Source organism: Carcharodon carcharias, chromosome 7, assembly GCF_017639515.1.
Source record: "Carcharodon carcharias isolate sCarCar2 chromosome 7, sCarCar2.pri, whole genome shotgun sequence".
In the NCBI taxonomy this organism is placed as follows: domain Eukaryota; kingdom Metazoa; phylum Chordata; class Chondrichthyes; order Lamniformes; family Lamnidae; genus Carcharodon; species Carcharodon carcharias.
In genome coordinates, this window is record NC_054473.1 from 88,032,242 (window position 1) to 88,057,077 (window position 24,836).

At 53.5% G+C, this 24,836-nt stretch overlaps 1 protein-coding gene across 1 annotated transcript; it reads right to left on the minus strand.

Moving 5' to 3' along the window:
- Positions 1 to 2,015: 2,015 nt before the first annotated feature.
- Positions 2,016 to 24,836, minus strand: LOC121280015 (plexin-D1-like). The gene is made up of 8 exons (XM_041191643.1): positions 24,782 to 24,836; positions 24,665 to 24,699; positions 23,946 to 24,050; positions 7,969 to 8,132; positions 7,464 to 7,611; positions 5,659 to 5,799; positions 4,724 to 4,798; positions 2,016 to 2,431 (listed from the first exon to the last, which is right to left on the minus strand). Exons 1-8 carry the CDS (start codon positions 24,834 to 24,836, stop codon positions 2,315 to 2,317), a joined length of 840 nt encoding a protein of 279 aa, XP_041047577.1. The 3' UTR covers positions 2,016 to 2,314.

Below are 24,836 nucleotides of genomic sequence, written 5' to 3' on the forward strand. Positions count from 1 at the left end.
CGCAAGAAGGTTAGTGTCTCTCGTGTGAAGCGTGGCATTCATCATGGTTTCAAGGTTCAATCTGGGCACTAGCTTCGAACACCAACCTGGTTCTTGAGCATTGAGAAAGTGAGGATGAACCAGCATGCAAGAAACCATTTTATTAAAAATAAAGACTCACAGCGATAGTCTGATACATTAAATGAAGTCCATGCAATCGCTCGCAGGCTGTAACACTAAACAATGTCAGTTACCTTCGAGACATATTGAATCAGTGCTGTTCAACAGAAACCTGAACTTCGGCACCACTTAGACACCAAAAGAAGGATTCAGCTTAAATCCATTGTTTTACATGGACACAATCTGCTTCAGGGAAATGAAGAGTCCCACTTAACTGCACGATTAATGGTTGTTGACTGTATGAAGTGTATTTACATAAGAACATAAGGAATAGGAGCAGGACTAGGCCATTCAGCCCCTTGATCCTGTCTGCCATTCAATAAAATCATGGCTATTCTGATGGCATTTACTTCCACTTTACTCCCACTGATTGTTGCAGCATTGGATTAGTTCTTGAGTAGTATGAAAGTTCTGGCATGCTGGTGCTGAGCATGGTGCAGGCCCTGCTGATTCTCCAGCCTCACTGGCTTATTACAGACAGGTTCCAAAAGCAGCTCCCTGGTCCTGAGAATCCACAACCAATTTTTCAAAGTGAGCCTCCGACAGCCGATAGGCTTCATACCTGATCCAGGTGGAGACCCTGGACGACTATGCAGGGGCCTTGACCAATATGGCAGGTGGTGCACTTCATCTTCAGAGTCATACACTCGCGCCATTGGCGTATTGGGTTCTTGGGTGCCTGTTTCGACAGTCCCATCGAATTCAAGGTTGCAGCCTCATCATTTAGTGTTAATGTCTCTAGATAACTAATTCTCTAGATAATTAACCCGAATTAACCAATTTTCAGAGGTGTTTCTATTGCCATATATTGATGGGACACTGCTCATCTCTAGCTGTGGAATGTAAGCCATCACCTTTATACACTTCATCCTGCAGCAAGGGAACAGCACACACCCAATTGCTCATGGCCACTCAACCCATCTAGACCTATGCCAGCCCAGAGGGTGAGCAAGTGGCTGGGGATGTGACTGCATGGATCATCATGGATGAGTCATCTCATCTTACCCACCACTGCCACAGCAGGACCAATGGACCAATGGGCAGGCAGGGGGTGGGCGGGGTGGAATGGAACGCAGGACCGCTGAGGCCAAGAGCAGTGAACATCCCGGGAGGGGCTGAATGGCCTCCCTCCAACCACATGTGTTAGTAAGTACACTTGCTTAATGTGTTACATTTGTAAAATTAAACATCACTATGAACTGGAGCCTCAATGTTCAGTTTGGAAGTGGCAAAGGGCCATTAAACAGGGAGGCTGATTTGAAGGATAGAAAGGCGGCTCTTGTCTCCATTTAAAAAATTCAGTAAGCTAAACAATTCTGTGCAATCATGAAATAATCTCATTTCTACAATAAATCCCCCGCCCCACCCAACCCCACCCCCAACAGACTCAATCGCAAGATCTGAAATGAATCCCTGAGAATGTAGGACTGTCACTTGATGACTGCCCACCCGCACCCTTCCCTCCAACCCCCCCAGTAACACGCCCCTCCAAGCCTCCTCATTCCCAATTGATGGAGCCCTGAGATTATTGGCACCAGTTCTGCTCTGTGTACAATTCCTACCCTTCTTTACAATGTCTCCACTACAAAGACCATCGAGCTGTGCTCACACCACAGTTGTGGCTCTTGATATTTTTCTGCGTGATTTTTCTGTCTCCTCCCACCCACTGCTTCCCTCAGATTGTATCAGACTGCTCTGCCAGATGTGATGTCTCTATAGCTGGGTCCCACCGTGATAACAATGCCCACCACCCGCACCACCTCCCCCCCCCCCCCCCCCCCCCACCCACCCACCCCCACTACCACCATTCCAAGAACATACATTTCTTCTTTCCTCTGCACCACCCCGTCAATTGTAACCCTTCCCTCCCCCCCCCAGCTGGGATTGCACAGGTTGTACTCATGACCAGCCCATCAGACAGGGATATAAAACCCATACCACCCATAACCCACGGCACATGCTGCCACTAATTCTTAGTGTTGGTCAAAAGCCCCCATGCCTGGCTGTTACTGACTGGAGTAAAACACAATCCCTTTTATATTCAGGGCCGTTGGACAGCACTAATGGACGAGTTGTTGTGAAGAACAGTCTGTTGAAGGTTGTCAGCGTTAGAAGTGCGGGTCAGTGGTGTACTCAGTCAGTGAGCTCACTCCAGCTAGGCCTCACTGCAACATTCATAAATATTATCCTCCATCAGTGCAATGACTTGTTCAAACTTGTGTTGAAACTGCATGCGTCGGGTCGCTGAGTTTGATTCCAAGGCATTCATCACCTAGAGAGAGAGAGAGAGAGAGACCGTGAGTGTGGGCGGGCTGGAGAAAGAGGAGAGAATGAGTCAGGAACCTGCTCTCACCTCCTGAGAGCAGCCAACATTCACAGGTGGGATCTCTAAAACTTTGTTTAGTGCAAAACCTCTTAAACCTGTGCCGAGTGTAAACAGCTTTTGACATGTACAACAGGATTCTGCAGGAACCCGCCACTGTCCTGTGTGGACAATAAGTAAAGATCTGTGGAAGGAAATAGAGGTCTTTGAAATGTGGATGCTAAGACGTTTGCTCAGTGGAGAGCAGTAGCAGGAGGTGTCGGGCTGGGCATATTTGGATGTTGGATGTGACAGAGTGATGTGTGAGAATGGTACAGGCCAGATGAGGGTGACATACCATGATGGCAGATCTACAAACAGCAGCAGCAGCAGTAGTGTAATGTTACTCCATATAGAGCCCACATTTGTGAGCAGAGTGTGAGACGGATGTGAAGTTCAGGGGCACAGCTCTGCTTTCAGTTTGTCATTCCTAATCACAGGCTGACCTGGGACACCTGATAATAAGGCACAGAAGCAACTGAACCTGAGGAACTTGAATGGGTGAAAGACACAAGCTCACAGAGAATGCACACCAGAGGCAGCTCCTAACCAAGGCACTCTTCCCGTTTTCTACTGGTGATATTTGGAGCACAGTGTCATGATGAGCATTGCTCCTGGGTGAGGGAAGGGGTTTAAAGAGAAGTCAGGTTGAACTCCCACTCCTCATCACTAGCCAGCGACACAGCTGGAATGTTTGTGAGTGAGCATTCATGTCTATTAGTCTGTACTAGCCCCACTTCATGTATATTCTGTCAAACAGTGGTTATAATATAATGGAGGCTTGTAAGAAAGGTACTGCAATAATTGTGGGAAATTTTAATCTTCATATCGATTGGATGAATCAAATTGGCAAAGGTAGCCTGGTGCGTGAGTTCCTAGAGTGTTTTTAAGACAATGTCTTATAACAATACATTCTAGAGCCAACCAGGGAGCAGGGTATTCTAGACCTGGTAATGTGTAATGATACAGGATTAATTAGTGACTTCAAAGTAAAGGAGCCTCTAGGCAACAGTTATCATAACATGATGGAATTTCACATGCAATTTGGTGAGAAACATGGGTCCAAAACTAATATCTTAAGGTTAAATACAGGCAATTACAAGTGTTTGAAGACAGAGCTGACTATAGTGGCCTGGGGAAACAACCTCCTAGCAGTTACCCTTTCAAGCCCCCTCAGAATCTTATAGATTTCAATATGATCGCCTCTGACTCTTCTAAATTCCAATGAGGAGAAGCCTAACCTGCTCAATCTTTCCTCATTAGACAAACCCTTATCCCAGGAATCAGCCAAGTGAACCACCTCTGAACCTTTTTCATGACTTAGAAGCAGAAACAGACACCTAAGCTGCCAATACCACACCTGGAATAGTGCGTACAGTTTTGGTCTCCTGACATAGGGAGGGACATACTTGCCTTGGAAGTAGCTCAGAGAAGGTTCACTAGGCTAATTCCTGGGATGAAGGGTTGTCTTATGAGGAAAGATTGAGTCTGTTGGGCCTCTCCTCATTGGAGTTTAGAAGAATCAGAGTCAATCTTATTGAAAGATATAAGATTCTGAGGGGGCTTGACAGGATAGATGCTGAGAGAATGTTTCCTCTCATGGGGGAATTTAGAACTAAATTTTAAAAATAAGGGGTCTCCCAGTAAAGACGGAGACAAGGAGGATGTTTTTCTGTCAGAGGGTGTTAGATCTTGGAATTCTCTTCTTCAGAGAGCATTGCAGGCCGGCTCATTGAATATATTCAAGGTTGAGTTAGATAGTCAAGGGCTCATGGGAATAGGCAGAAAAGTGGAGTTGAGGCCACAATCAGATCAGCCATAAACTTAATGAATGGTGGAACAGGCTCGAGGGGCCGAATGGCCTACTCCCATTCCTATTGTGATTTTATGAGTGTGTATGTCAGTGCACATCTCTGAATAAGTGAGTACGCACGTGTCAGTGATTGAGCATGGCTGAGTAAAAGGGCGTGTCTCTGAGTGTGTATGTGTCTGACCATGTCTGAGTCTGTGTGTGTGTGTGTGTGTGTGTGTGTGTGCGTGTGATTGGCTGTGGGGGGCAGGGGGTGGGGGAGCTGTAGATAGGAGCACATCTGCCTGCTGGGGTCTGTTTGGTCACTTGATCAGTTCCCTCCTGCTTAGCTCTCTCTGCAGAACAGAAACAGCATGAATTTATGGAAACAGAAGAGACGGCGAGGAACTCACTTGACTGCGATATCTCTTGGCATATTTGTAGATTTCAGCCATCGCAAAATTGGTGTTAAATTCATTCTGATATTTCTGAAAAGACAATTAAAGGAAGTGTTTCAAGTTCTGTAACCAAGGCTTGCTACACCTTACAGTGAGCATCAAAAAACAAATAATCTTCATGCATCTCAGCTTGTCACCAGGAGCAACATCAGAACTGAGGAGGGAAGCAATATGTCACATTGACACAGCAAGATTGCGTATGCTTACAGACAGAATAAGGCTCCCTCTACATTGTCCCATCAAACACTTCCAGGGCAGGTACAGCATGGGGTTAGAAATGGAGTAAAGCTCCCTCTACACTGTCCCCATCAAATGCTCCCAGGGCAGGTACAGCATGGGGTGAGTTACAGAGTGAAGCTCCCTCTACACTGTCCCCATCAAACACTCCCAGGACAGGTACAGCATGGGCTTAGAAAACGAGTAAAGCTCCCTTTACACTGTCCCCATCAAACACTTCCAGGGCAGGTACAGCACGGGGTTAGGTACAGAGTAAATCTACCTCTACACTGTCCCATCAAACACTCCCAGGGCAGGTACAGCACGGGGTTAGATACAGAGTAAAGATCCCTCTACACTGTCCCCATCAAACACTCCCAGGGCAGGTACAGCACGGGGTTAGATACAGAGTAAAGCTCCCTTTACACTGTCCCCATCAAACACTCCCAGGACAGGTACAGCACGGGGTTAGATACAGAGTAAATCTACCTCTACACTGGCCCATCAAACACTCCTCGATCAGATACAGCAAGGGGTTAGATAGAGAGTAAAGCTCCATCTACACTGTCCCCATCAAACACTCCCAGGGCAGGTACAGCACGGGGTTAGATACAGAATAAATCTTCCTCTACAATCTCCCTTGCTCCTCCTTCCTTTCAGTCTCTGGTGCTTACCCGGGACTCCTCCGCTAGGTGAGCATTCATTTCCTGTTCGCTCAGTGTGATCATTTCCTGGATCTCTCTGTAATATTTCTGCACAGCCTTCTTGTACTCTGGGATTTCCTTGGCATACAACAGTTTATTTGTTGGTGAATCCTAATGGAAAGAAAAAAATGAGATTGTGCATCACGTTCTCAGAAAGCCCTGGATATACACAGGGAAACACCAGTAAGCACAAGAAGTGATGTTTGCTTTGCTGCTGAGGGAATGCTGCACTGTCATAGGTGCTGTTAAACCGAGGCCCCATTTGTCTTCTGATTGAAGAAGGGCAGGGGAGTCCTCTGCAGAGTTCTGACTAACATTTATTCATAACCAAGATAACTAAAACCGCCCATTTATTTCATTGCAGCTTGTGGGATCTTGCTGTGTGCTGATTGGCTGGCTCATTTCCACATGAAAATCATAGTACACTTTGAAAGAACCTGTCTGGCTATGGAGTGATTTCAGGAATGGTAGATTAAAGCATGGCCTTGTGCGTTTCATTTATTTATTTATACTGCATATGCTGTTTGTACTCTGTCCTTTTCCAATTGCTAGACCATTTGGAAGTTAAAATTAGACTTTCAATGAAATGAGAATGTCGGCATCGCGTGAGCAGCTGGAGCTCAAAATTATATTTGGGGCTGTCTCACAGCAATGGAGAGGCACATGAAGTCACCTCAGAGGCTAGCTAAACAAACAGTACCAATGGTATAATCGATATCGATTTAACCTAAAACCTTGTTATTATATGCATAAAGAACTCCAAACCCCTCGATTAGATTCCAGTCTGTAACTGACTCCCGGATATCTGTTATTGTATATATAAACTGCCCGAATCCCTTGATTAGATTCCAGTCTGTAACTGACTCCCGGATATCTGTTGTTGTATATATAAACCACTCCAAGCCCCGCGATTAGATTCCAGTCTGTTACTCACTCCCGGATATCTGTTATTGTATATATAAACCACTCCAAACCCCGCGATTAGATTCCAGTCTGTTACTCACTCCCGGGTATCTGTTATTCTATATATAAACTGCCCGAATCCCTTGATTAGATTCCAGTCTGTAACTGACTCCCGGGTATCTGTTATTCTATATATAAACCACTCGAATCCCTGCATTAGATTCCAGTCTGTAAGTCATTCCTGGTATAGCCAAGTGGTTATGGTACTGGGTTTGTAACCCCAAGATCAAGAGTTCAAATCTCACAATGGCAAACTATGAAACAATGTAACTTCATCTGAAACAAATAGAAACGTGTTTGTACTCTAAGGAGTTACTTCTATGTAATATATATATAAACCACCCAATCCCCTTGATTAGATTGCAGTCTGTAACTCACTCCTGGGTATCTATTATTCTATATATAAATCACCTGAACCTCTTGATTAGATTCCAGTCCGTAACTCACTCCCGGGTATCTGTTATACTATATATAAACCACCCGAACCCCTCGATTAGATTCCAGTCTGTAACTCACTCCTGGGTATCCGTTATTCTATATATAAACCACCCCGAACCCCTCGATTAGATTCCAGTCTGTAACTCACTCCTGGGTATCTGTTATTCCATATATAAACCACCCCTACCCCATAATTAGATTCCAGTCTGTAACTCACTCGTTATTCCATATATAAACCACCCGAATCCCTCAATTAGATTGCAGTCTGTAACTCACTCCCGGGTATCTGTTATTGTATATATAAACCACCCAAACCCCAGTTCAGGTTCCAGTCTGTAATTCCCCATTGGGCCTTGGCTGTGCTGAGTGATTACCTTGCCTAGTTGGAGGTCAGAGATGGAGCAGGCGTCAATGAAGGCCTGGGCTATCACTGACAGACAGGCATCCATATGGTCAGTCTTTTCCACATCAAAGACGAACTGAGGATTCTTCAGGATATTCACCCAAAAGCGCAGAGGCAAGCTGAAAAGGAAGGAGAAAACACATCTCAATTCTACACTTTTGAGTGAATCAAGCTTAAGAATAGAAAACTGACTCAAAGGTGTGGGGAGACCCCGGGGTGTGGGGAGACCCTGGTGAGATGTCAAACTGGGCACCCAGGATAGAAGTTGGAATAGCAGCTTGTGCAGCCACTCTTAAAGGTTCTGGCAGAAATCATATAGAGACATGACAGAGAGTCTCTGAGAACCATCTGGCAAGTTAAAAAGTCTCCAGCTCCAGTGGTAGGTCAGTGCGGTGTTGCTCGATACAGAGCAGTGATTTTCTAATGTACACAGTGCGATGGAACCCACCCAGTGCCCAGTGAAGCTGCTGACCCACCTGTTGGTTTTCCAGATGTGCAGGGTGTCTGGGTCAGTGGTGCCCCGTTTCTCAGCCTGTTCCTCCAGGAAATCAAAGAAATACTTCACAGCAAAGGGGGGTTTCACTGCATGGATACTGAGCACTGCACGAAACAAATCATCCAGGAACTTCTGCAGTGTGCCCTATAAACAAGAGGAACAGAATCAGTGGGAGGGAATGAGGATTGTTTGGGTCTGGCGGGAGACAGCGAAGGAATGGCGATATATTTCCAATTCAGGGTGGTGAGTGGCTTGGACCGGAACTTCCAGGTGGTGGTGTTCCCATCTATCTGCTGCCCTTGTCCTTCTAAATGGTAGTGGGTTGTGGAGTAGGAAGGTGCTGTCTAAGGAGCCTTGGTGAATTCCCACAGTGTATCTAGTAGATGGTACACACTGCTGCTGCTGTGCGTCGGTGGTGGAGGGAGTGAATGATTGTGGAAGGGGTGCCAATCAATTGGGCTGCTTTGTCCTGGATGGTGTCAAGCTTCTTGAGTGTTGTTGGAGCTGCACTCATCCAGGCAAGTGGAGAGTATTCCATCATACTCCTGACTTGTGCCTAGTAGATGGTGGACAGGCTTTGTGGAGTCAGGAGGTGAGTTACTCATCGCACGATTCCTAGACTCTGACCTGCTCTTGTAGCCACAGTATTTACATGGCCAGTCCAGTTCAGTGTCTGGTCAATGGTAACCCCCTGATGTTGATAATGGGGGATTCAGTGATGGTAATGTCATTGAACATCAAGGGGTAATGGTTAGATTCTGTCTTGTTGGAGATGGTCATTGCCTGGCACTTATGAGGTGTGAATGTTACTTGCCACTTATCAGCCCAAGCCTGGATATTATCCAGGTCTTGCTGCATTTGGACATGGACTGCTTCAGTATCTGAGGGATCATGAATGGTGCTGAACATTGTGCAACCATCATTAACGATGGAAGGAAAGTCATCGATGAAGCAGCTGAAGATGGTTGGGCCAAGGACACTACCATAGAACCATAGAAAAGTTACAGCACAGAAGGAGGCCATTCAGCCCATCTTGTCCATGCCAGCCTGAGGACACCCAGGTGCCCTTTCTAATCCCACCTTCCTGCACCCGGTCCATACCCTGAGGAACTCCTACAGTGATGTCCTGGAGTTGAGATGACTGACCTGCAACAACCACAACCATCTTCCTTTGTGCTAGGTATGACTCCAACCAGTGCAGAGTTTTCCCCTTGATTCCCATTGACTCCAGTTTTGCTAAAGCTCCTTGATGCCACACTCCGTCTAATGCTGCCTTGATGTCAAGGGCACTCACTTTTGCTTCACCTCTGGAGTTCAGCTCTTTTGTCCATGTTTGAACCAAGGCTGTAATGAGGTCAGCAGCTGAGTGGCCCTGGCGGAACCCAAACTGGGCATCAGTGGGCAGGTTATTGCTAAGCAAATGCCACTTGATAGCCCTGTTGATGACCCCTTCCATTACTTTACTGATGATCGAGAGTAAACTGATTCACCACCCTCTGAGTGAAGAAATTCCTTCTCATCTCAGTCTTAAATGGCCTACCTCTTATCCTAATTATGACCCTGGTTTTAGACTCACCAGCCAGGAGAAACATCTTATCCACATCCACCCTGTAACACCCTGTAAGGATTGTGTAAGTTTCAATGAGGTCACCCCTCATTCTTTGAAACTCTAGGGAATACAGACTCAGTCTCCCCAATCTCTCCTCATAAGACAATCCTGCCATCCCAGGGATTAATCTGATGAACCTCCATTGCACTCCCTCCATGGCAAGTATATCCCTCCTTGGATAAGGGGACCAAACCTGTGCACAATACACCAGGTGCAATCTCACCAAGGCCCCTGTATAACGGCAGCAAGACGGCAGAGTTGGCAGAGCTTACATCTGATCCGCTGGTTGTTGGATTGCTTAGTATTTATAGCATGTCCTGTGCTGTAGCTTCATCAGGTTGGCATCTCATTTTTAGGTACGCCTGGTGCTGCTCTTGGCATGCCCTCCTACACTCCTCACTGAACGTGAGTTAATCCCTTGGCTTGGTGGTACTGGAGGAGTGGGGGTTATGCCAGACCATGAGGTTACAGATTGTGGTTGAGTACAATTCTGCTGCTGCTGATGGCCCCCAGCACCTCATGGATGCCGAGGCTTGGTTTGAGTATGACTATGTCTGGCTGTTACTTAACTGGTCTGTGGGATAGCTCTCCTAACTGGTGGTAAAAGTCCACAGATGTTAGTGAGGAGGATTTTGTAGGTCCGTGTCTGATGCTGAGGTTGAGCCTGGATGGTCTGTCTGGTTTTATTCTTATTAGATTTTTCTGTGATGGTTTTGGTATACTGAGAGGCTTGCTCGGTCATTTCGGAGGACAATTTAGAGTCAACAATGTTGCTTTGAGTTTGGAGTCATGAGTGGGCTAGACCATGTATGGACAACAGATTTCCTCCCCCAAAAGGCATCAGTGAACCCGATGGGCTTTTACAGCAAACCTATAGCTTCATGGTCACAATTACTGAGATTAGCTTTTTATTCCTGATTTATATAAATCCTGTTGATTTAAAATTATTCACATATTAGAATTTAAATTCTTCAGCTGTTGTGGTGGGGGCTGGGGTTGGCGGTGAGGGCTGTGGTTGGTGGTTTGGGCTGGGGTTGGCGGAGAGAGCTGCTGTTGGTGGTGAGGGCTGGGGTTGGTGGTGAGGGCTGGGGTTGGTGGTGAGGGCTGGGGTTGGTGGAGAGGGCTGGGGTTGGTGGTGCGGCTGGGGTTGGTGGTGAGGGCTGGGGTTGGTGGTGAGGGCTGGGGTTGGTGGTGAGGGCTGGGGTTGGTGGTGAGGGCTGGGGTTGGTGGTGAGGGCTGGGGTTGGTGGTGAGGGCTGGGGTTGGTGGTGAGGGCTGGGGTTGGTGGTGAGGGCTGGGGTTGGTGGTGCGGCTGGGGTTGGTGGTGCGGCTGGGGTTGGTGGTGCGGCTGGAGTTGGTGGTGAGGGCTGGGGTTGGTGGTGCGGCTGGGGTTGGTGGTGAGGGCTGGGGTTGGTGGTGCGGCTGGAGTTGGTGGTGAGGGCTAGGGTTGATGGTGGGGGCTGAGGTTGGTGGTGCGGCTGGGGTTGGTGGTGCGGCTGGAGTTGGTGGTGAGGGCTAGAGTTGATGGTGGGGGCTGAGGTTGGTGGTTTGGGCTGGGATTGGTGGTTTGGTCTGGCGTGGGTTGTGGGGGCAGAGGTTGGTGCTTTAGGCTTGGGTTGGTGGTGAGGGCTGAGTTGGTGGTGAGAGCTGAGGTTGGTGGTTTGGTCTGGGGTTGGTGGTTTGGTCTGGGGTTGGTGGTTTGGGCTGGCGTTGGTGGTGAGGGCTGGGGTTGGTGGTTTCGGCTGAGGTTGGTGCTTTAGGTTGGGGTTGGTGGTGAGGGCTGGGGTTGGTGGTTTGGGCTGGGGTGGGTGGTTTAGGCTGAGATTAGTGGTTTGGGGTGGGGTTGGTGGTGAGGGCTGGGGTTGGTGGTTTGGTCTGGGGTTGGTGGTGAGGGCTGGGGTTGGTGGTGAGGGCTGGGGTTGGTGGTGAGGGCTGGGGTTGGTGGTGAGGGCTGGGGTTGGTGGTGAGGGCTGGGGTTGGTGGTGAGGGCTGGGGTTGGTGGTGCGGCTGGAGTTGGTGGTGAGGGCTAGGGTTGATGGTGGGGGCTGAGGTTGGTGGTGCGGCTGGGGTTGGTGGTGCGGCTGGAGTTGGTGGTGAGGGCTAGGGTTGATGGTGGGGGCTGAGGTTGGTGGTGCGGCTGGGGTTGGTGGTGCGGCTGGAGTTGGTGGTGAGGGCTAGAGTTGATGGTGGGGGCTGAGGTTGGTGGTTTGGGCTGGGATTGGTGGTTTGGTCTGGCATGGGTTGTGGGGGCAGAGGTTGGTGCTTTAGGCTTGGGTTGGTGGTGAGGGCTGAGTTGGTGGTGAGGGCTGAGGTTGGTGGTTTGGTCTGGGGTTGGTGGTTTGGTCTGGGATTGGTGGTTTGGGCTGGCGTTGGTGGTGAGGGCTGGGGTTGGTGGTTTCGGCTGAGGTTGGTGCTTTAGGTTGGGGTTGGTGGTGAGGGCTGGGGTTGGTGGTTTGGGCTGGTGTTGGTCGTGGAGGTTGGGGTTGGTGGTGGGGGCTGGGGTTGATGGTAGGGGCTGGGGTGGGTGGGTTAGGCTGAGATTAGTGGTTTGGGGTGGGGTTGGTGGTGAGGCTGGGGTTGGTGGTTTGGTCTGGGGTTGGTGGTGAGGGCTGAGGTTGGTGGTTTGGTCTGGGGTTGGTGGTTTGGTCTGGGGTTGGTGGTTTGGGCTGGGGTTGGTGGTTTCGGCTGAGGTTGGTGCTTTAGGCTGGGGTTGGTGGTGAGGGCTGGGGTGGGTGGTTTAGGCTGAGATTAGTGGTTTGGGGTGGGATTGGCGGTTTGGGCTGGGGATGGTGGTGTGGGCTGGGGTTGGTGGTGAGGGCTGGGGCTGGTGGTTTGCGCTGGGCTTGGAGGTTTGGGCTCGGGGTTATGGTTTGGGCTGGTGTTGGTGGTTTGGGCTGGGGTTGATGGTGAGAGCTGGCCTTGGTGGTGAGTACTGGGTTTGATGGTTTGGGCTGGGAATGTTCCTGGGGGCTGGGGATGGTGGTGTGGGCTGGGGTTGGTGGTGAGGGCTGGGGTTGATGGTTTAGGGTAGGTTTGGTGGTGAGGGTTGGGGCTGGTGATTGTGGGCTGTGGTTGGTGGTTTTGGCTGGGGTTGATGGTTTAGGGTAGGTTTGGTGGTGAGGGCTGGGGATGGTGGTGTGGGCTGGGGTTGGTGGTTTTGGCTGGGGTTGATGGTTTAGGGTAGGTTTGGTGGTGAGGGCTGAGTCTAGTGGTTTCGGATGGGGTTGGTGGTGAGGGCAGAGGTTGGTGGTTTGGGCTGGGGTTGGTGATTTGGCCTGGGGTTGGTGGTGAGGGCAGGGGTTGGTGGTTTGGGCTGGGTTTGGTGGTGAGGGCAGGGGTTGGTGCTTTGGGGCTGTGGTTGGTAATTTGGGCTGGGCTTGGTGGTTTGGGCTGGGGTTGGTGGTTTGGGCAGAGGTTAGTGGTTTGGGCTGGGGTTGATGGTTTAAGCTAGGTTTGGCGGTGAGGGTTGGGGCTGGTGATTGTGGGCTGTGGTTGGTGGTTTGGGCTGGTTTTGGTCATTTGGGCTGGGCTAGGTGGTTTGGGCTAGGCTTGCTGGTTTGGGCTGGGGTTGGTGGTTTGGGCTGGGGTTGGTGGTTTGTGCTGGGGTTGGTGGTGAGGACTAGAGTTGGTGCTGGGGGCTGGGATGGAATTTTGGGCTGGGGTTGATGGTTTGGTCTGGGGTTGACGGTTTTGGCTGGGGTTGGTGGTTTTGGCTGTGGTTGGTGGTTTTGGCTGTGGTTGGTGGTTTGGGCTGGGGTTGGTAGTTTGGGCTGGGGTTGGTGGTTTGTGCTGGGGTTGGTGGTGAGGGCTGTGGTTGGTAATTTGGGCTGGGCTTGGTGGTTTGGGCTGGGCTTGGTGGTTTGGTATGGGCATGGTAGTGAGGGCTGGGGTTGATGGTTTGGGCTGTGGTTGGTGGTTTTGGCTGGGGTTGATGGTTTAGGCTAGGTTTGGTGGTGAGGGCTGGGGCTGGTGGTTTGGGCTGGGGTTGATGATTTGGGCTGGGGTTGGTGATTTGGGCTGGGCTTGCTGGTGTGGGCTGGGTTTGGTGGTGAGGGCTGGGGTTGGTGGTGTGGGCTGGGTTTGGTGGTGAGGGCTGGGGTTGGTGGTGAGGGCTGGGGTTGGTGGTGAGTGCTGGGGCTGGTGGTTTGCGCTGGGCTTGGAGGTTTGGGTTGGAGTTATGGTTTGGGCTGGTGTTGGTGGTTTGGGCTGGGCTTGGAGGTTTGGGCTGGGTTTGATGGTGAGAGCTGGCTTTGGTGATGAGTACTGGGTTTGGTGGTTTGGGCTGGGGTTGGTGGTTTGGGCTGGGGTTGTTCCTGGGGGCTGGGGTTTGTGGTGGGGGCTGAGGTTCGTGGTGAGGGCTGGTGTTGGAGTTTTGGGCTGGGGTTGGTGGTGAGGGCTGTGGTTGGTGGTGAGGGCTGTGGTTGGTGGTGAGGGCTGGGGTTGCTGGTTTGGACTGGGGTTGGTGGTTTGGACTGGGGTTGGTGGTGAGGGCTGGGTTGGTGGTTTGGGCTGGGTTGGTGGTTTGGGCTGGGTTGGTGGTTTGGGCTGGGTTGGTGGTTTGGGCTGGGGATGGTGGTTTGGGCTGGGGATGGTGGTTTGGGCTGGGGATGGTGGTTTGGGCTGGGTTGGTGGTTTGGGCTGGGGATGGTGGTTTGGGCTGGGTTTGCTGGTTTGGGCTGGGTTGGTGGTTTGGGCTGGGGATGGTGGTTTGGGCTGGGGATGGTGGTTTGGGCTGGGGATGGTAGTTTGGGCTGGGGTTGGTGGTTTGGGCTGGGTCTGTGGTTTGGGCTGTGGTTGGTGGTGAGGACTAGAGTTGGTGCTGGGGGCTTGGGTTGTTGTTGAGGACTGGGTTTGGTGGTGTGTGCTGGGGTTGGTGGTGTGTGCTGGGGTTGGTGGTTTGGGCTGGGGTTGTTGTTGAGGACTGATTTTGGTGGGGTGGTGGGGACTGGGTCAGTGGTGGAGGCTGGGTCTGTGGTTTCAGCTGGGGTTGGTGGTTTGGGCTGGGGTTGGTGGTTTGGGCTGGGGTTGATGGTTTGGGCTGGGATGGAATTTTGGGCTGGGGTTGATGGTTTAGTCTGGGGTTGGTGGTGAGGGCAGAGGTTGGTGGTTTGGGCCAGGCTTGGTGATTTGGCCTGGGGTTGGTGGTGAGGGCAGGGGTTGGTGGTTTGGGGCTGAGGTTGGTAATTTGGGTTGGGTTTGGTGGTGAGGGCTGTGGTTGGTGGTTTGGGGCTGAGGTTGGTAATTTGGGTTGGGTTTGGTGGTGAGGGCTGTGGTTGGTGGTTTGGGCTGGGGTTGATGGTTTAGGCTGGGATGGAATTTTGGGCTGGGGTTGATGGTTTAGTCTGGGGTTGATGGTTTGGGCTGCGGTTGGTGGTTTTGGCTGGGGTTGATGGTTTGGGTTGGTGGTGAGTGCTGGCATTGGAGGTGAGGGCTAGGTTTGGTGGTGAGGCCTGGGGCTGGTGGTTTGGGCTGGGCTTGGATGTTTGGGCTCGGTGTGATGGATTGGGCTGGGGTTGGTGGTTTGGGCTGGGGTCGATGGAGAGGGCTGGCCTTGGTGGTGAGTACTGGGTTTGATGGTTTGGGCTGGGGTTGGTGGTGAGGGCTGGGATGGAATTTTGGGCTGGGGTTGATGGTTTGGTCTGGGGTTGATGGTTTGGGCTGCGGTTGGAGGTTTGGGCTGATTTTGTTGGTTTGGGCTGGGGTTGGTGGTTTGTGCTGGGTTTGGTGGTTTTGGATGGGCTTGGTGGTGAGGGCTGGGGTTGGTGGTGAGGGCTGGGGCTGGTGGTTTGTGCTGGGCTTGGAGGTTTGGGTTGGAGTTATGGTTTGGGCTGGTGTTGGTGGTTTGGGCTGGGCTTGGAGGTTTGGGCTGGGGTTGATGGTGAGAGCTGGCCTTGGTGATGAGTACTGGGTTTGGTGGTTTGGGCTGGGGGTGGTGGTGAGGGCTAGGGTTGGTGGTGAGGACTAGAGTTGGTGCTGGGGGCTGAGGTTCGTGGTGAGTGCTGGTGTTGGAGTTTTGGGCTGGGGTTGGTAGTTTGGGCTGGGTTGGTGGTGAGGGCTGTGGTTGGTGGTGAGGGCTGGGGTTGGTGGTGAGGGCTGGGGTTGGTGGTGAGGGCTGAGGTTGGTGGTGAGGGCTGGGGTTGGTGGTGAGGGCTGAGGTTGGTGGTGAGGGCTGGGGTTGGTGGTTTGGGCTGGGTTTGCTGGTTTGGGCTGGGTTGGTGGTTTGGACTGGGGTTGGTGGTGAGGGCTGTGGTTGGTGGTGAGGGCTGAGGTTGGTGGTGAGGGCTGTGGTTGGTGGTGAGGGTTGGGTTGGTGGTGTGGGCTGGGTTGGTGGTTTGAGCTGGGTTGGTGGTGTGGGCTGGGTTGGTGGTGAGGGCTGGGTTGGTGGTGAGGGCTGGGTTGGTGGTGAGGGCTGGGTTGGTGGTGAGGGCTGGGTTGGTGGTGTGGGCTGGGTTGGTGGTGTGGGCTGGGTTGGTGGTGTGGGCTGGGATTGGTGGTGAGGGCTGGGGTTGGTGGCGAGGGCTGGGTCTGTGGTTTGGGCTGTGGTTGGTGGTTTTGGCTGGGGTTAATGGTTTAGGGTAGGTTTGCTGGTGAAGGCTGGGGCTAGTGGTTTGGGCTGGGGTTGCTGGTTTGCGCTGGGGTTGGTGGTGAGGGCAGAGGTTGGTGGTTTGGGCTGGGGTTGGTGATTTGGCCTGGGGTTGGTGGTGAGGGCAGGGGTTGGTGCTTTGGGGCTGAGGTTGGTAATTTGGGCTGGGGTTGGTGATTTGGGCTGGGCTTGCTGGTGTGGGCTGGGTTTGGTCGTGAGGGCTGGTGTTGGTGGTTTGGGCTGGGGTTGGTGGTGAGGGCAGGGGTTGGTGGTTTGGGCTGGGGTTGGTGGTGAGGGCAGGGGTTGGTGGTTTGGGCTGGGGTTAGTGGTTTGGGCTGGGTTAATGGTGAGGGCTGTGGTTGGTGGTGATGTCTGGGGTTGTTGGTTTGGGCTGGGATGGAATTTTGGGCTGGGTTGATGGTTTAGTCTGGGGTTGATGGTTTGGGCTGCGGTTGGTGGTTTTGGCTGGTGTTGATGGTTTAGGCTAGGTTTGGTCGTGAGGGCTGGGGCTGTTGGTTTGGGTTAGGTTTGGTGGTTTGGGCTGTGGTTGGTGGTTTGCGCTGGGGTTGGTGGTTTTGGCTGGTGTTGATGGTTTAGGCTAGGTTTGGTCGTGAGGGCTGGGGCTGTTGGTTTGGGCTAGGTTTGGTGATGAGGCCTGGGGCTGGTGGTTTGCGCTGGGCTTGGAGGTTTGGGCTTGGGGTGATGGTTTGGACGGGTTTTGGATTGGGCTGGGCTTGGAGGTTTGGGCTGGGGTTGATGGTGAGAGCTGGCCTTGGTGATGAGTACTGGGTTTGGTGGTTTGGGCTGGGTTTGGTGGTTTGGGCTGGGCTTGGTGGTCTGGGCTGTGGTTCGTGGTTTGGGCTGGGTTTGGTGGTTTACGGTGAGGTTGGTGGTTTGTGCTGGGGTTGGTGGTTTGAGCTGGTGTTGGTTGTTTGCCATGGGCTTGGTGATGATGCCTGGGCTTGGTGTTGCAGGCTGGGGTTGGTGGTTTCGGCTGGGGTTGGTGGTGAGGGCTGGGGTTGGTGGTTTGGGCTGGGGTTGGTGGTTTGGGCTGGGGTTGGTGGTTTGTGCTGGGATTGATGGTTCAGGCTGGGGTTGGTGGTTTGAGCTGGTGCTGATGGTTTAGGCTAGGGTTGGTGGTGAGGTCTGGGGTTGGTGGTTTGGGCTGGGGTTGGTGGTTTGAGCTGGTGCTGATGGTTTAGGCTAGGTTTGGTGTTGAGGTCTGGGCTTGGTGGTGAGGGCTGGAGTTGGTGGTGAGGGCTGGGGTTGGTGGTTTGGGCTGGGTTTGGTGGTGAGGGCTGGAGTGGGTGGTGAGGGCTGGAGTTGGTGGTGAGGGCTGGAGTTGGTGCTTTGGGGCTGGGGTTGGTAATTTGGGCTGTGCTTGGTGGTTTGGGCTGGGGTTGTTGGTTGGGCTGGTGTTGGTGGTTTGGGATGGGCATGGTGGTGAGGGCTCGGGTTGGTGTTGCGGGCTGTGGTTGGTGGTGAGGATTGGGGTTGGTGGTTTGGGCTGGGATGGAATTTTGGTCTGGGGTTGATGGTTTGGGCTACGTTTGGTGGTTTTGGCTGGGGCTGGTGGTTTGGGCTGGGGTTGGTGGTTTGGGCTGGGCTTGCTGGTTTGGGCTGTGGTTGGTGGTTTGTGCTGGACTTGCTGGTTTGGGCTGGGGTTGGTGGTTTGGGATGGGCTTGGTGGTTTTGGATGGGGTTGGTGGTTTGGGCTGGTGTTAAAGGTTTGGGATCTGCTTGGTGGTGAGGGTTGGTGTTTGTGCTGAAGGCTGGGGTTGGTGGTGAGGGATGGGGTTGGTAGTTTGGGCTGGATTTGCTGGTTCGGGCTGGGGTTGCTGGTTTGGGCTGGGGTTGCTGGTTTGGGCTGGGGTTGCTGGTTTGGGCTGGGGTTGGTGGTTTGGCCTGGGGTTGGTGGTGAGGGCTGAGGTTGGTGGTGAGGGCTGGGGTTGGTGGTTTGGGCCTCGGATGGTGGTTTGGTCTGGGCTTGGAGGTTGGGCTGGGATTGATGGTTTTTGCTGGGGTTGGTTTGGGCTGGGGCTGGTGGTGGGGGCTGGGGTTGTTGTTGAGGACTGGGTTTGGTGGTGTGTGCTGTGGTCGGTGGTGAGATCTGGAGTTGGTGGTTTGGGCTGGGGTTGGTGGTTTGGGCTGGGGTTGTTGTTGAGGACTGGGTTTGGTGGTGTGTGCTGTGGTCGGTGGTGAGATCTGGAGTTGGTGGTGAGGGCTGGGGTTGGTGGTTTGGTCTGGGGTTGGTGGTGAGGGCTGGGGTTGGTGGTTTGGGCTTGGGTTGGTGGTGAGGGCAGGGGTTGGTGGTGACGGCTGCGGTTGGTGTTTTGGCCTGGGATTCGTGGTGAGGGCTGGGGCTGTTGGTTTGGGATGGGGTTGGTGGTTTTGGATGGGTTTGGTGGTGAGGGCTGGGGTTGGTGGTGAGGGCTTGGGTTGGTGGTGAGGGCAGGGGTTGGTGGTGACGGCTGCGGTTGGTGTTTTGGCCTGGGATTCGTGGTGAGGGCTGGGGCTGGTGGTTTGGGCTGGGGTTGGTGGTTTTGGATGGGTTTGGTGGTGAGGGCTTGGGTTGGTGGTGAGGGCTGGGGTTGGTGCTGATGTTTGGGGTCGGTGGTTTGGGCTGGAGCCGGTGGTGAGGGCTGGGGTTGGTGGTGAGGGCTGGGGTAGGTGGTTTGGGCTGGGATTGGTGGTTTGGGCTCGGGTTGGTGATGAGGTCTAGGGTTGGTGATTTAGTCTTCGCTTGATGGTTTTGGCAGTAGTTGGTTGTGAGGGCTGGGATTGGTGGATTGCGCTGGGGTTGGTGGTGAGGGCCGGGGTTGGTGGTTTGGGCTGAGGTTGGTGGTGAGGGCTGGTGTTAGTGGTGAGGGCTGTGGTTGGTATTGAGGGCTGGGGTTGGTGGTGTGGGCTGGCATTGGGGGTGAGAGCTGGTGTTGGTGGTTTGGGCTGGGGTTGGAGCTTTGGGCTGGGATCGATGGTTTTGGCTGAGGTATATGGTGTGGGCTGCGGTTGGTGGTGAGGACTGGGGTTGGTGGTTTGGGCTGGGATCGATGGTTTTGGCTGAGGTATATGGTGTGGGCTGCGGTTGGTGGTGAGGGCTGGGGTTGATGGTTTTGGCTGGGGTTGGTGGTTTTGGCTGGGGTTGGTGGTTTTGGCTGGGGTTGGTGGTTTTGGCTGGGGTTGGTGGTTTGGGCTGCAGTTGGTGGTGAGTGCAGGGGTTGATGGTGAGGGCTGTGGTTGGTGGTGTGCGCTGAGGTTGGTAGTGTGGGCTGGGGTTGGTGGTGAGGACTGGGGTTGGTGGTTTGGGCTGGGATCGATGGTTTTGGCTGAGGTATATGGTGTGGGCTGCGGTTGGTGGTGAGGGCTGGGGTTGATGGTTTTGGCTGGGGTTGGTGGTTTTGGCTGGGGTTGGTGGTTTTGGCTGGGGTTGGTGGTTTTGGCTGGGGTTGGTGGTTTGGGCTGCAGTTGGTGGTGAGTGCAGGGGTTGATGGTGAGGGCTGTGGTTGGTGGTGTGCGCTAAGGTTGGTAGTGTGGGCTGGGGTTGGTGGTGAGGACTGGGGTTGGTGGTTTGGGCTGGGATCGATGGTTTTGGCTGAGGTATATGGTGTGGGCTGGGGTTGGTGGTGAGGGCTGGGGTTGATGGTTTTGGCTGGGGTTGGTGGTTTTGGCTGGGGTTGGTGGTTTTGGCTGGGGTTGGTGGTTTGGGCTGCAGTTGGTGGTGAGTGCAGGGGTTGATGGTGAGGGCTGTGGTTGGTGGTGTGCGCTGAGGTTGGTAGTGTGGGCTGGGGTTGGTGGTGAGGACTGGGGTTGGTGGTTTGGGCTGGGTTTGGTGGTATTGTCTGGGTTTGGTGGTGTGGCTGGGTTTGGTGTTTTGTGCTGGGGTTGATGATTTGAGCTAGGGTTGGTAGTGAGGCCTGGGGTTGTTGATGATGGCTGGGGTTGGTGCTTTGGGCTGGGGTTGGTGTTGCGGGCTGGGGTTGGTAGTGTGGGCTGGGGTTGGTGGTGAGTTCTGGGGTTGGTGGTTTGGGCTGGGTTTGGTGCTGGGGATGAGGTTGTTGGTGAGGGCTGGTGTTGGTGCTTTGGGCTGGAGTTGGTGATGAGGGCTGGGGTTGGTGGTTAGGGCTGAGGTTGGTGGTGAGGGCTGGGGTTGGTGGTGATGTCTGGGATTGGTGGTTTGGGCTGGGATTGGCGGTGACTGCTGGGGTTGGCGGTGAGGGCCAGTGTTGGTGGTTTGGGCTGCAGTTGGTGGTGAGGGCTGGGGTTGGAGGCGAGGACTGGGGTTGGTGGCGAGGGCTGGGGTTGGTCGTTTGGTCTGGGGCTGGTGGTGAGGGGTGGCGTTGGTGGTTTGGGCTGGGGTTGGTGGTGAGGGCTGGGGTTGGTGGTGAGGGCTGGGGTTGGTGCTGGGGGATGAGGTTGGTGGTGAGGGCTGGTGTTGGTGCTTTGGGCTGGGGTTGGTTGTGAGGACTGGGGTTCGTTGTGAGGGCTGGGATGGTGGTTTGGTCTGTGGTTGGTGGTGAGTGCTGGGGTTCTTGGTTTGTGCTGAGGTTGGTGGTGAGGGCTGGGGTTGGTGTTGAGGGCTGGGATTGGTGGTGAGGGCTGGGATTGGTCATTTGGTCTGAGGTTGATGGTTTTAGCTGGGGTTGGTGGTGAGCGCCGGGTTGGTGGTGACGGCTGGGGTTGGTGGTTCGGGCTGGGGTTCATGGTAAGGGCTGGTGTTATTGGTGAGGGCTGTGGTTGGTATTGAGGGCTGGTGGTTGGTGTCGGCTGTGGTTGGTGGTGAGTGCTGGGGTTCTTGGTTTGTGCTGAGGTTGGTGGTTTGGGCTGGGGTTGGTGGTGTGGCTAGGGTTGGTGTTTTGTGCTGGGGTTGATGATTTGAGCTAGGGTTGGTAGTGAGGCCTGGGGTTGTTGATGATGGCTGGGGTTGGTGCTTTGGGCTGGGGTTGGTGTTGCGGGCTGGGGTTGGTAGTGTGGGCTGGGGTTGGTGGTGAGTTCTGGGGTTGGTGGTTTGGGCTGGGTTTGGTGCTGGGGATGAGGTTGTTGGTGAGGGCTGGTGTTGGTGCTTTGGGCTGGAGTTGGTGGTGAGGACTGGGGTTGGTGGTTTGGTCTGGGGTTGGTGATGAGGGCTGGGGTTGGTGGTTAGGGCTGAGGTTGGTGGTGAGGGCTGGGGTTGGTGGTGATGTCTGGGATTGGTGGTTTGGGCTGGGATTGGCGGTGACTGATGGGGCTGGCGGTGAGGGCCAGTGTTGGTGGTTTGGGCTGCAGTTGGTGGTGAGGGCTGGGGTTGGAGGCGAGGGCTGGGGTTGGTGGCGAGGGCTGGGGTTGGTCGTTTGGTCTGGGGCTGGTGGTGAGGGGTGGCGTTGGTGGTTTGGGCTGGGGTTGGTGGTGAGGGCTGGGGTTGGTGGTGAGGGCTGGGGTTGGTGGTGAGGGCTGGGGTTGGTGCTTTGGGCTGGGGTTGGTTGTGAGGACTGGGGTTCGTTGTGAGGGCTGGGATGGTGGTTTGGTCTGTGGTTGGTGGTGAGTGCTGGGGTTCTTGGTTTGTGCTGAGGTTGGTGGTGAGGGCTGGGGTTGGTGTTGAGGGCTGGGGTTGGTCATTTGGTCTGAGGTTGATGGTTTTAGCTGGGGTTGGTGGTGAGCGCCGGGTTGGTGGTGACGGCTGGGGTTGGTGGTTCGGGCTGGGGTTCATGGTAAGGGCTGGTGTTATTGGTGAGGGCTGTGGTTGGTATTGAGGGCTGGTGGTTGGTGTCGGCTGTGGTTGGTGGTGAGTGCTGGGGTTCTTGGTTTGTGCTGAGGTTGGTGGTTTGGGCTGGGGTTGGTGGTGTGGCTGGGGTTGGTGTTTTGTGCTGGGGTTGATGATTTGAGCTAGGGTTGGTATTGAGGCCTGGGGTTGTTGATGATGGCTGGGGTTGGTGCTTTGTGCTGGGGTTGGTGTTGCGGGCTGGGGTAGGTGGTGAGGGCTGGCGTTGGTGGTTTGTGCTGAGGTTGATGGTTTTGGCTGGGTTGGTGGTTTGAGCTGCGGTTGGTGGTTTGAGCTGCGGTCGGTGGTGAGTGCAGGTGTTGATGGTGAGGGCTGGGTTTTGTGGTGAGGGCTGCGGTTGGTGGTGAGGGCTGTAGTTGGTGATTTGGGCTGGTTTTGGTGATTTGGGATGGGCTTGGTGGTGAGGGCTGCGGTTGGTGGTGAGGGCTGGGGTTGGTGGTGAGGGCTGGGGTTGGTGGTTTGGGCTGGGTTTGGTGGTATTGTCTGAGTGCAGGGGTTGATGGTGAGGGCTGTGGTTGGTGGTTTTGGCTGTGGTTTGTGGTTTGGGCTGTGGTTTGTGGTTTGGGCTGTGGTTGGTGGTGAGTGCAGAGGTTGATGGTGAGGGCTGTGGTTGGTGGTTTTGGCTGCGGGTTCTGGTTTGGGCTGCGGATGGTGGTGAGTGCAGCGGTTGATGGTGAGGGCTGTGGTTGGTGGTGAGGGCTGTGGTTGGTGGTGTGGGCTGGGGTTGGTGTTGTGGGCTGGGGTTGGTGTTGAGGGCTGCGGTTGCTGGTGAGGGCTGGGCTTGGTGGTTTGAGCTGGGATTGGTGGTATTGTCTGGGTTTGTTGGTGTGGCTGGGGTTGTTGTTTCGTGCTGGGGTTGATGGTTTGAGCTAGGGTTGGTGGTGAGGCCTGGGGTTGTTGGTGAGGGCTGGGGTTGGTGCTTTGGGCTGGGGTTGGTGGTGAGGGCTGGGGTAGGTGGTCAGGGCTGGGGTTGATGGTTTGGGCTGCGGTTGATGGTTTTGGCTGGGGTTGGTGGTTTGAGCTGGGATTGGTGGTATTGTCTGGGTTTGGTGGTGTGGCTGGGGTTGGTGTTTTGTGCTGGGGTTGATGGTTTGAGCTAGGGTTGGTGGTGAGGCCTGGGGCTGTTGATGAGGGCTGGGGTTGGTGCTTTGTGCTGGGGTTGGAGGTGAGGGCTGGGGTTGGTGGTTTGGGATGGGGTTGGTGGTTTGGGATGGGGTTGGAGGTGAGGGCTGGGGTTGGAGGTGAGGGCTGGGGTTGGAGGTGAGGGCTGGGGTTGGTGGTTTGGGATGGGGTTGGAGGTGAGGGCTGGGGTTGGTGGTTTGGGCTGGGGTTGGTGGTTTGGGATGTGGTTGGAGGTGAGGGCTGGGGTTGGAGGTGAGGGCTGGGGTTGGAGGTGAGGGCTGGGGTTGGAGGTGAGGGCTGGGGTTGGAGGTGAGGGCTGGGGTTGGAGGTGAGGGCTGGGGTTGGTGGTTTGGGATGGGGTTGGTGGTTTGGGATGGGGTTGGAGGTGAGGGCTGGGGTTGGAGGTGAGGGCTGGGGTTGGTGGTTTGGGATGGGGTTGGAGGTGAGGGCTGGGGTTGGAGGTGAGGGCTGGGGTTGGTGGTGTCGGCTGGGGTTGTTGGTGTCGGCTGGGGTTGGTGTTTTGGGCTGGGGTTTGTTGCTGTGATTATGGTGGAATTGCTCACACTCAGTTAGCTGCACTTGCACATATGATGCCCATGGCTTGGTGAGATCCAAACCCAGCTGCTGTATGCTTACATATACATTCAAATCATGAAACAAACCTGTGCAGACCCGCACACCCATGCACACACATGCGCACACACACACACATGCTCGCACACACACACACGTGTATCCACCTGCACACACGCACACACACACACACAGTCCCACGAACAAGCGCAAATGCACACGCACACACTGCAATCAGCACGAGCAGCAGCAGCTCTTGTTGTTACAGCTTGAACTCTCTAGTTGTACAATAGGATTCATTTTTACAATACTCCACCTTGGTGGAGAGCAGTCTGGTCAGGTAGATCTCTGGCAAAACCTTCTTGCGGTGGCAATGTTTGTGAGATCTCTTCGTTTCAACAAGTTCATCATTTGGAAGCACCTGGTTTGGTAAAAAGGAAAGGTTCTGATTGGTCAGGAATTGAATCTAACACAGCGCTACCTGGTTTGGGATATTTTGATAGGTGGGTGAGGGTCAGGGTGGATTAAGGGAGTGGGGCAAGGACCAGGAGAGATCAGGGTCGGGGGTGCTTGGATAAACTATCTGCATTAAACGCTGTCTGGTCAGGTAGAGCACATGTTCCATTCAGATCAAAGCTTCCTCTCCTCTGTAATAACAATGCTCCTCAACTCCACTCTCTGAACCAGACACATTTATATTTCCCACTTCAGTTCATTGCCCTGCAGTTTTGGCAGTAAATTACTGCCAAATTATGGCAATGACAAGGGGATTGAGACAGTCAAATATCAGGGACATTGATTCACCAAGTGAAGACCAGTCAGTTAAGCACAGGAATAGCAGGTATCTGTGTGACAGATTTCCATTTACACTGTCTGGAGGGTGTTGGGATCATTCTGGTTAGTTCTCTGCTTTGCCAGAGATCTGGACATGGTGCACTGAATCACCACCAGCTACTTTTGCTGCAGAGAGAGTAGAATGCAAAAGCTTACAGAATCTGGGTCAGTTATATCAAGAATATATAAAGAAGTACTCACCAAATGGAAGTACTTTTCGGTGTCCAAGTCCTTCACTGTAAAACAGTTAAAATCAATGATATTCTAAAGCATACATTTAAACTGGGCCTAGTCAAAGTTAAACTCATTATTAGTTACCATTCACAGGAATTAAACAGAGGTGAAAGAGTGAGTGTGGCTTAATTTTCACCAT

Coding starts and splice junctions, on each gene's coding strand:
- LOC121280015 (XM_041191643.1), bottom strand. CDS start 24,836: ATGGTGAAAATTAAGCCACACTCACTCTTTCACCTCTGTTTAATTCCT. Junction 24,700..24,781: donor CTGTTTAATTCCTGTGAATG/GTAACTAATAAT, acceptor ACTGTTTTACAG/TGAAGGACTTGGACACCGAA. Junction 2,432..4,723: donor CCAAGAGATATCGCAGTCAA/GTGAGTTCCTCG, acceptor CTCTCTCTCTAG/GTGATGAATGCCTTGGAATC.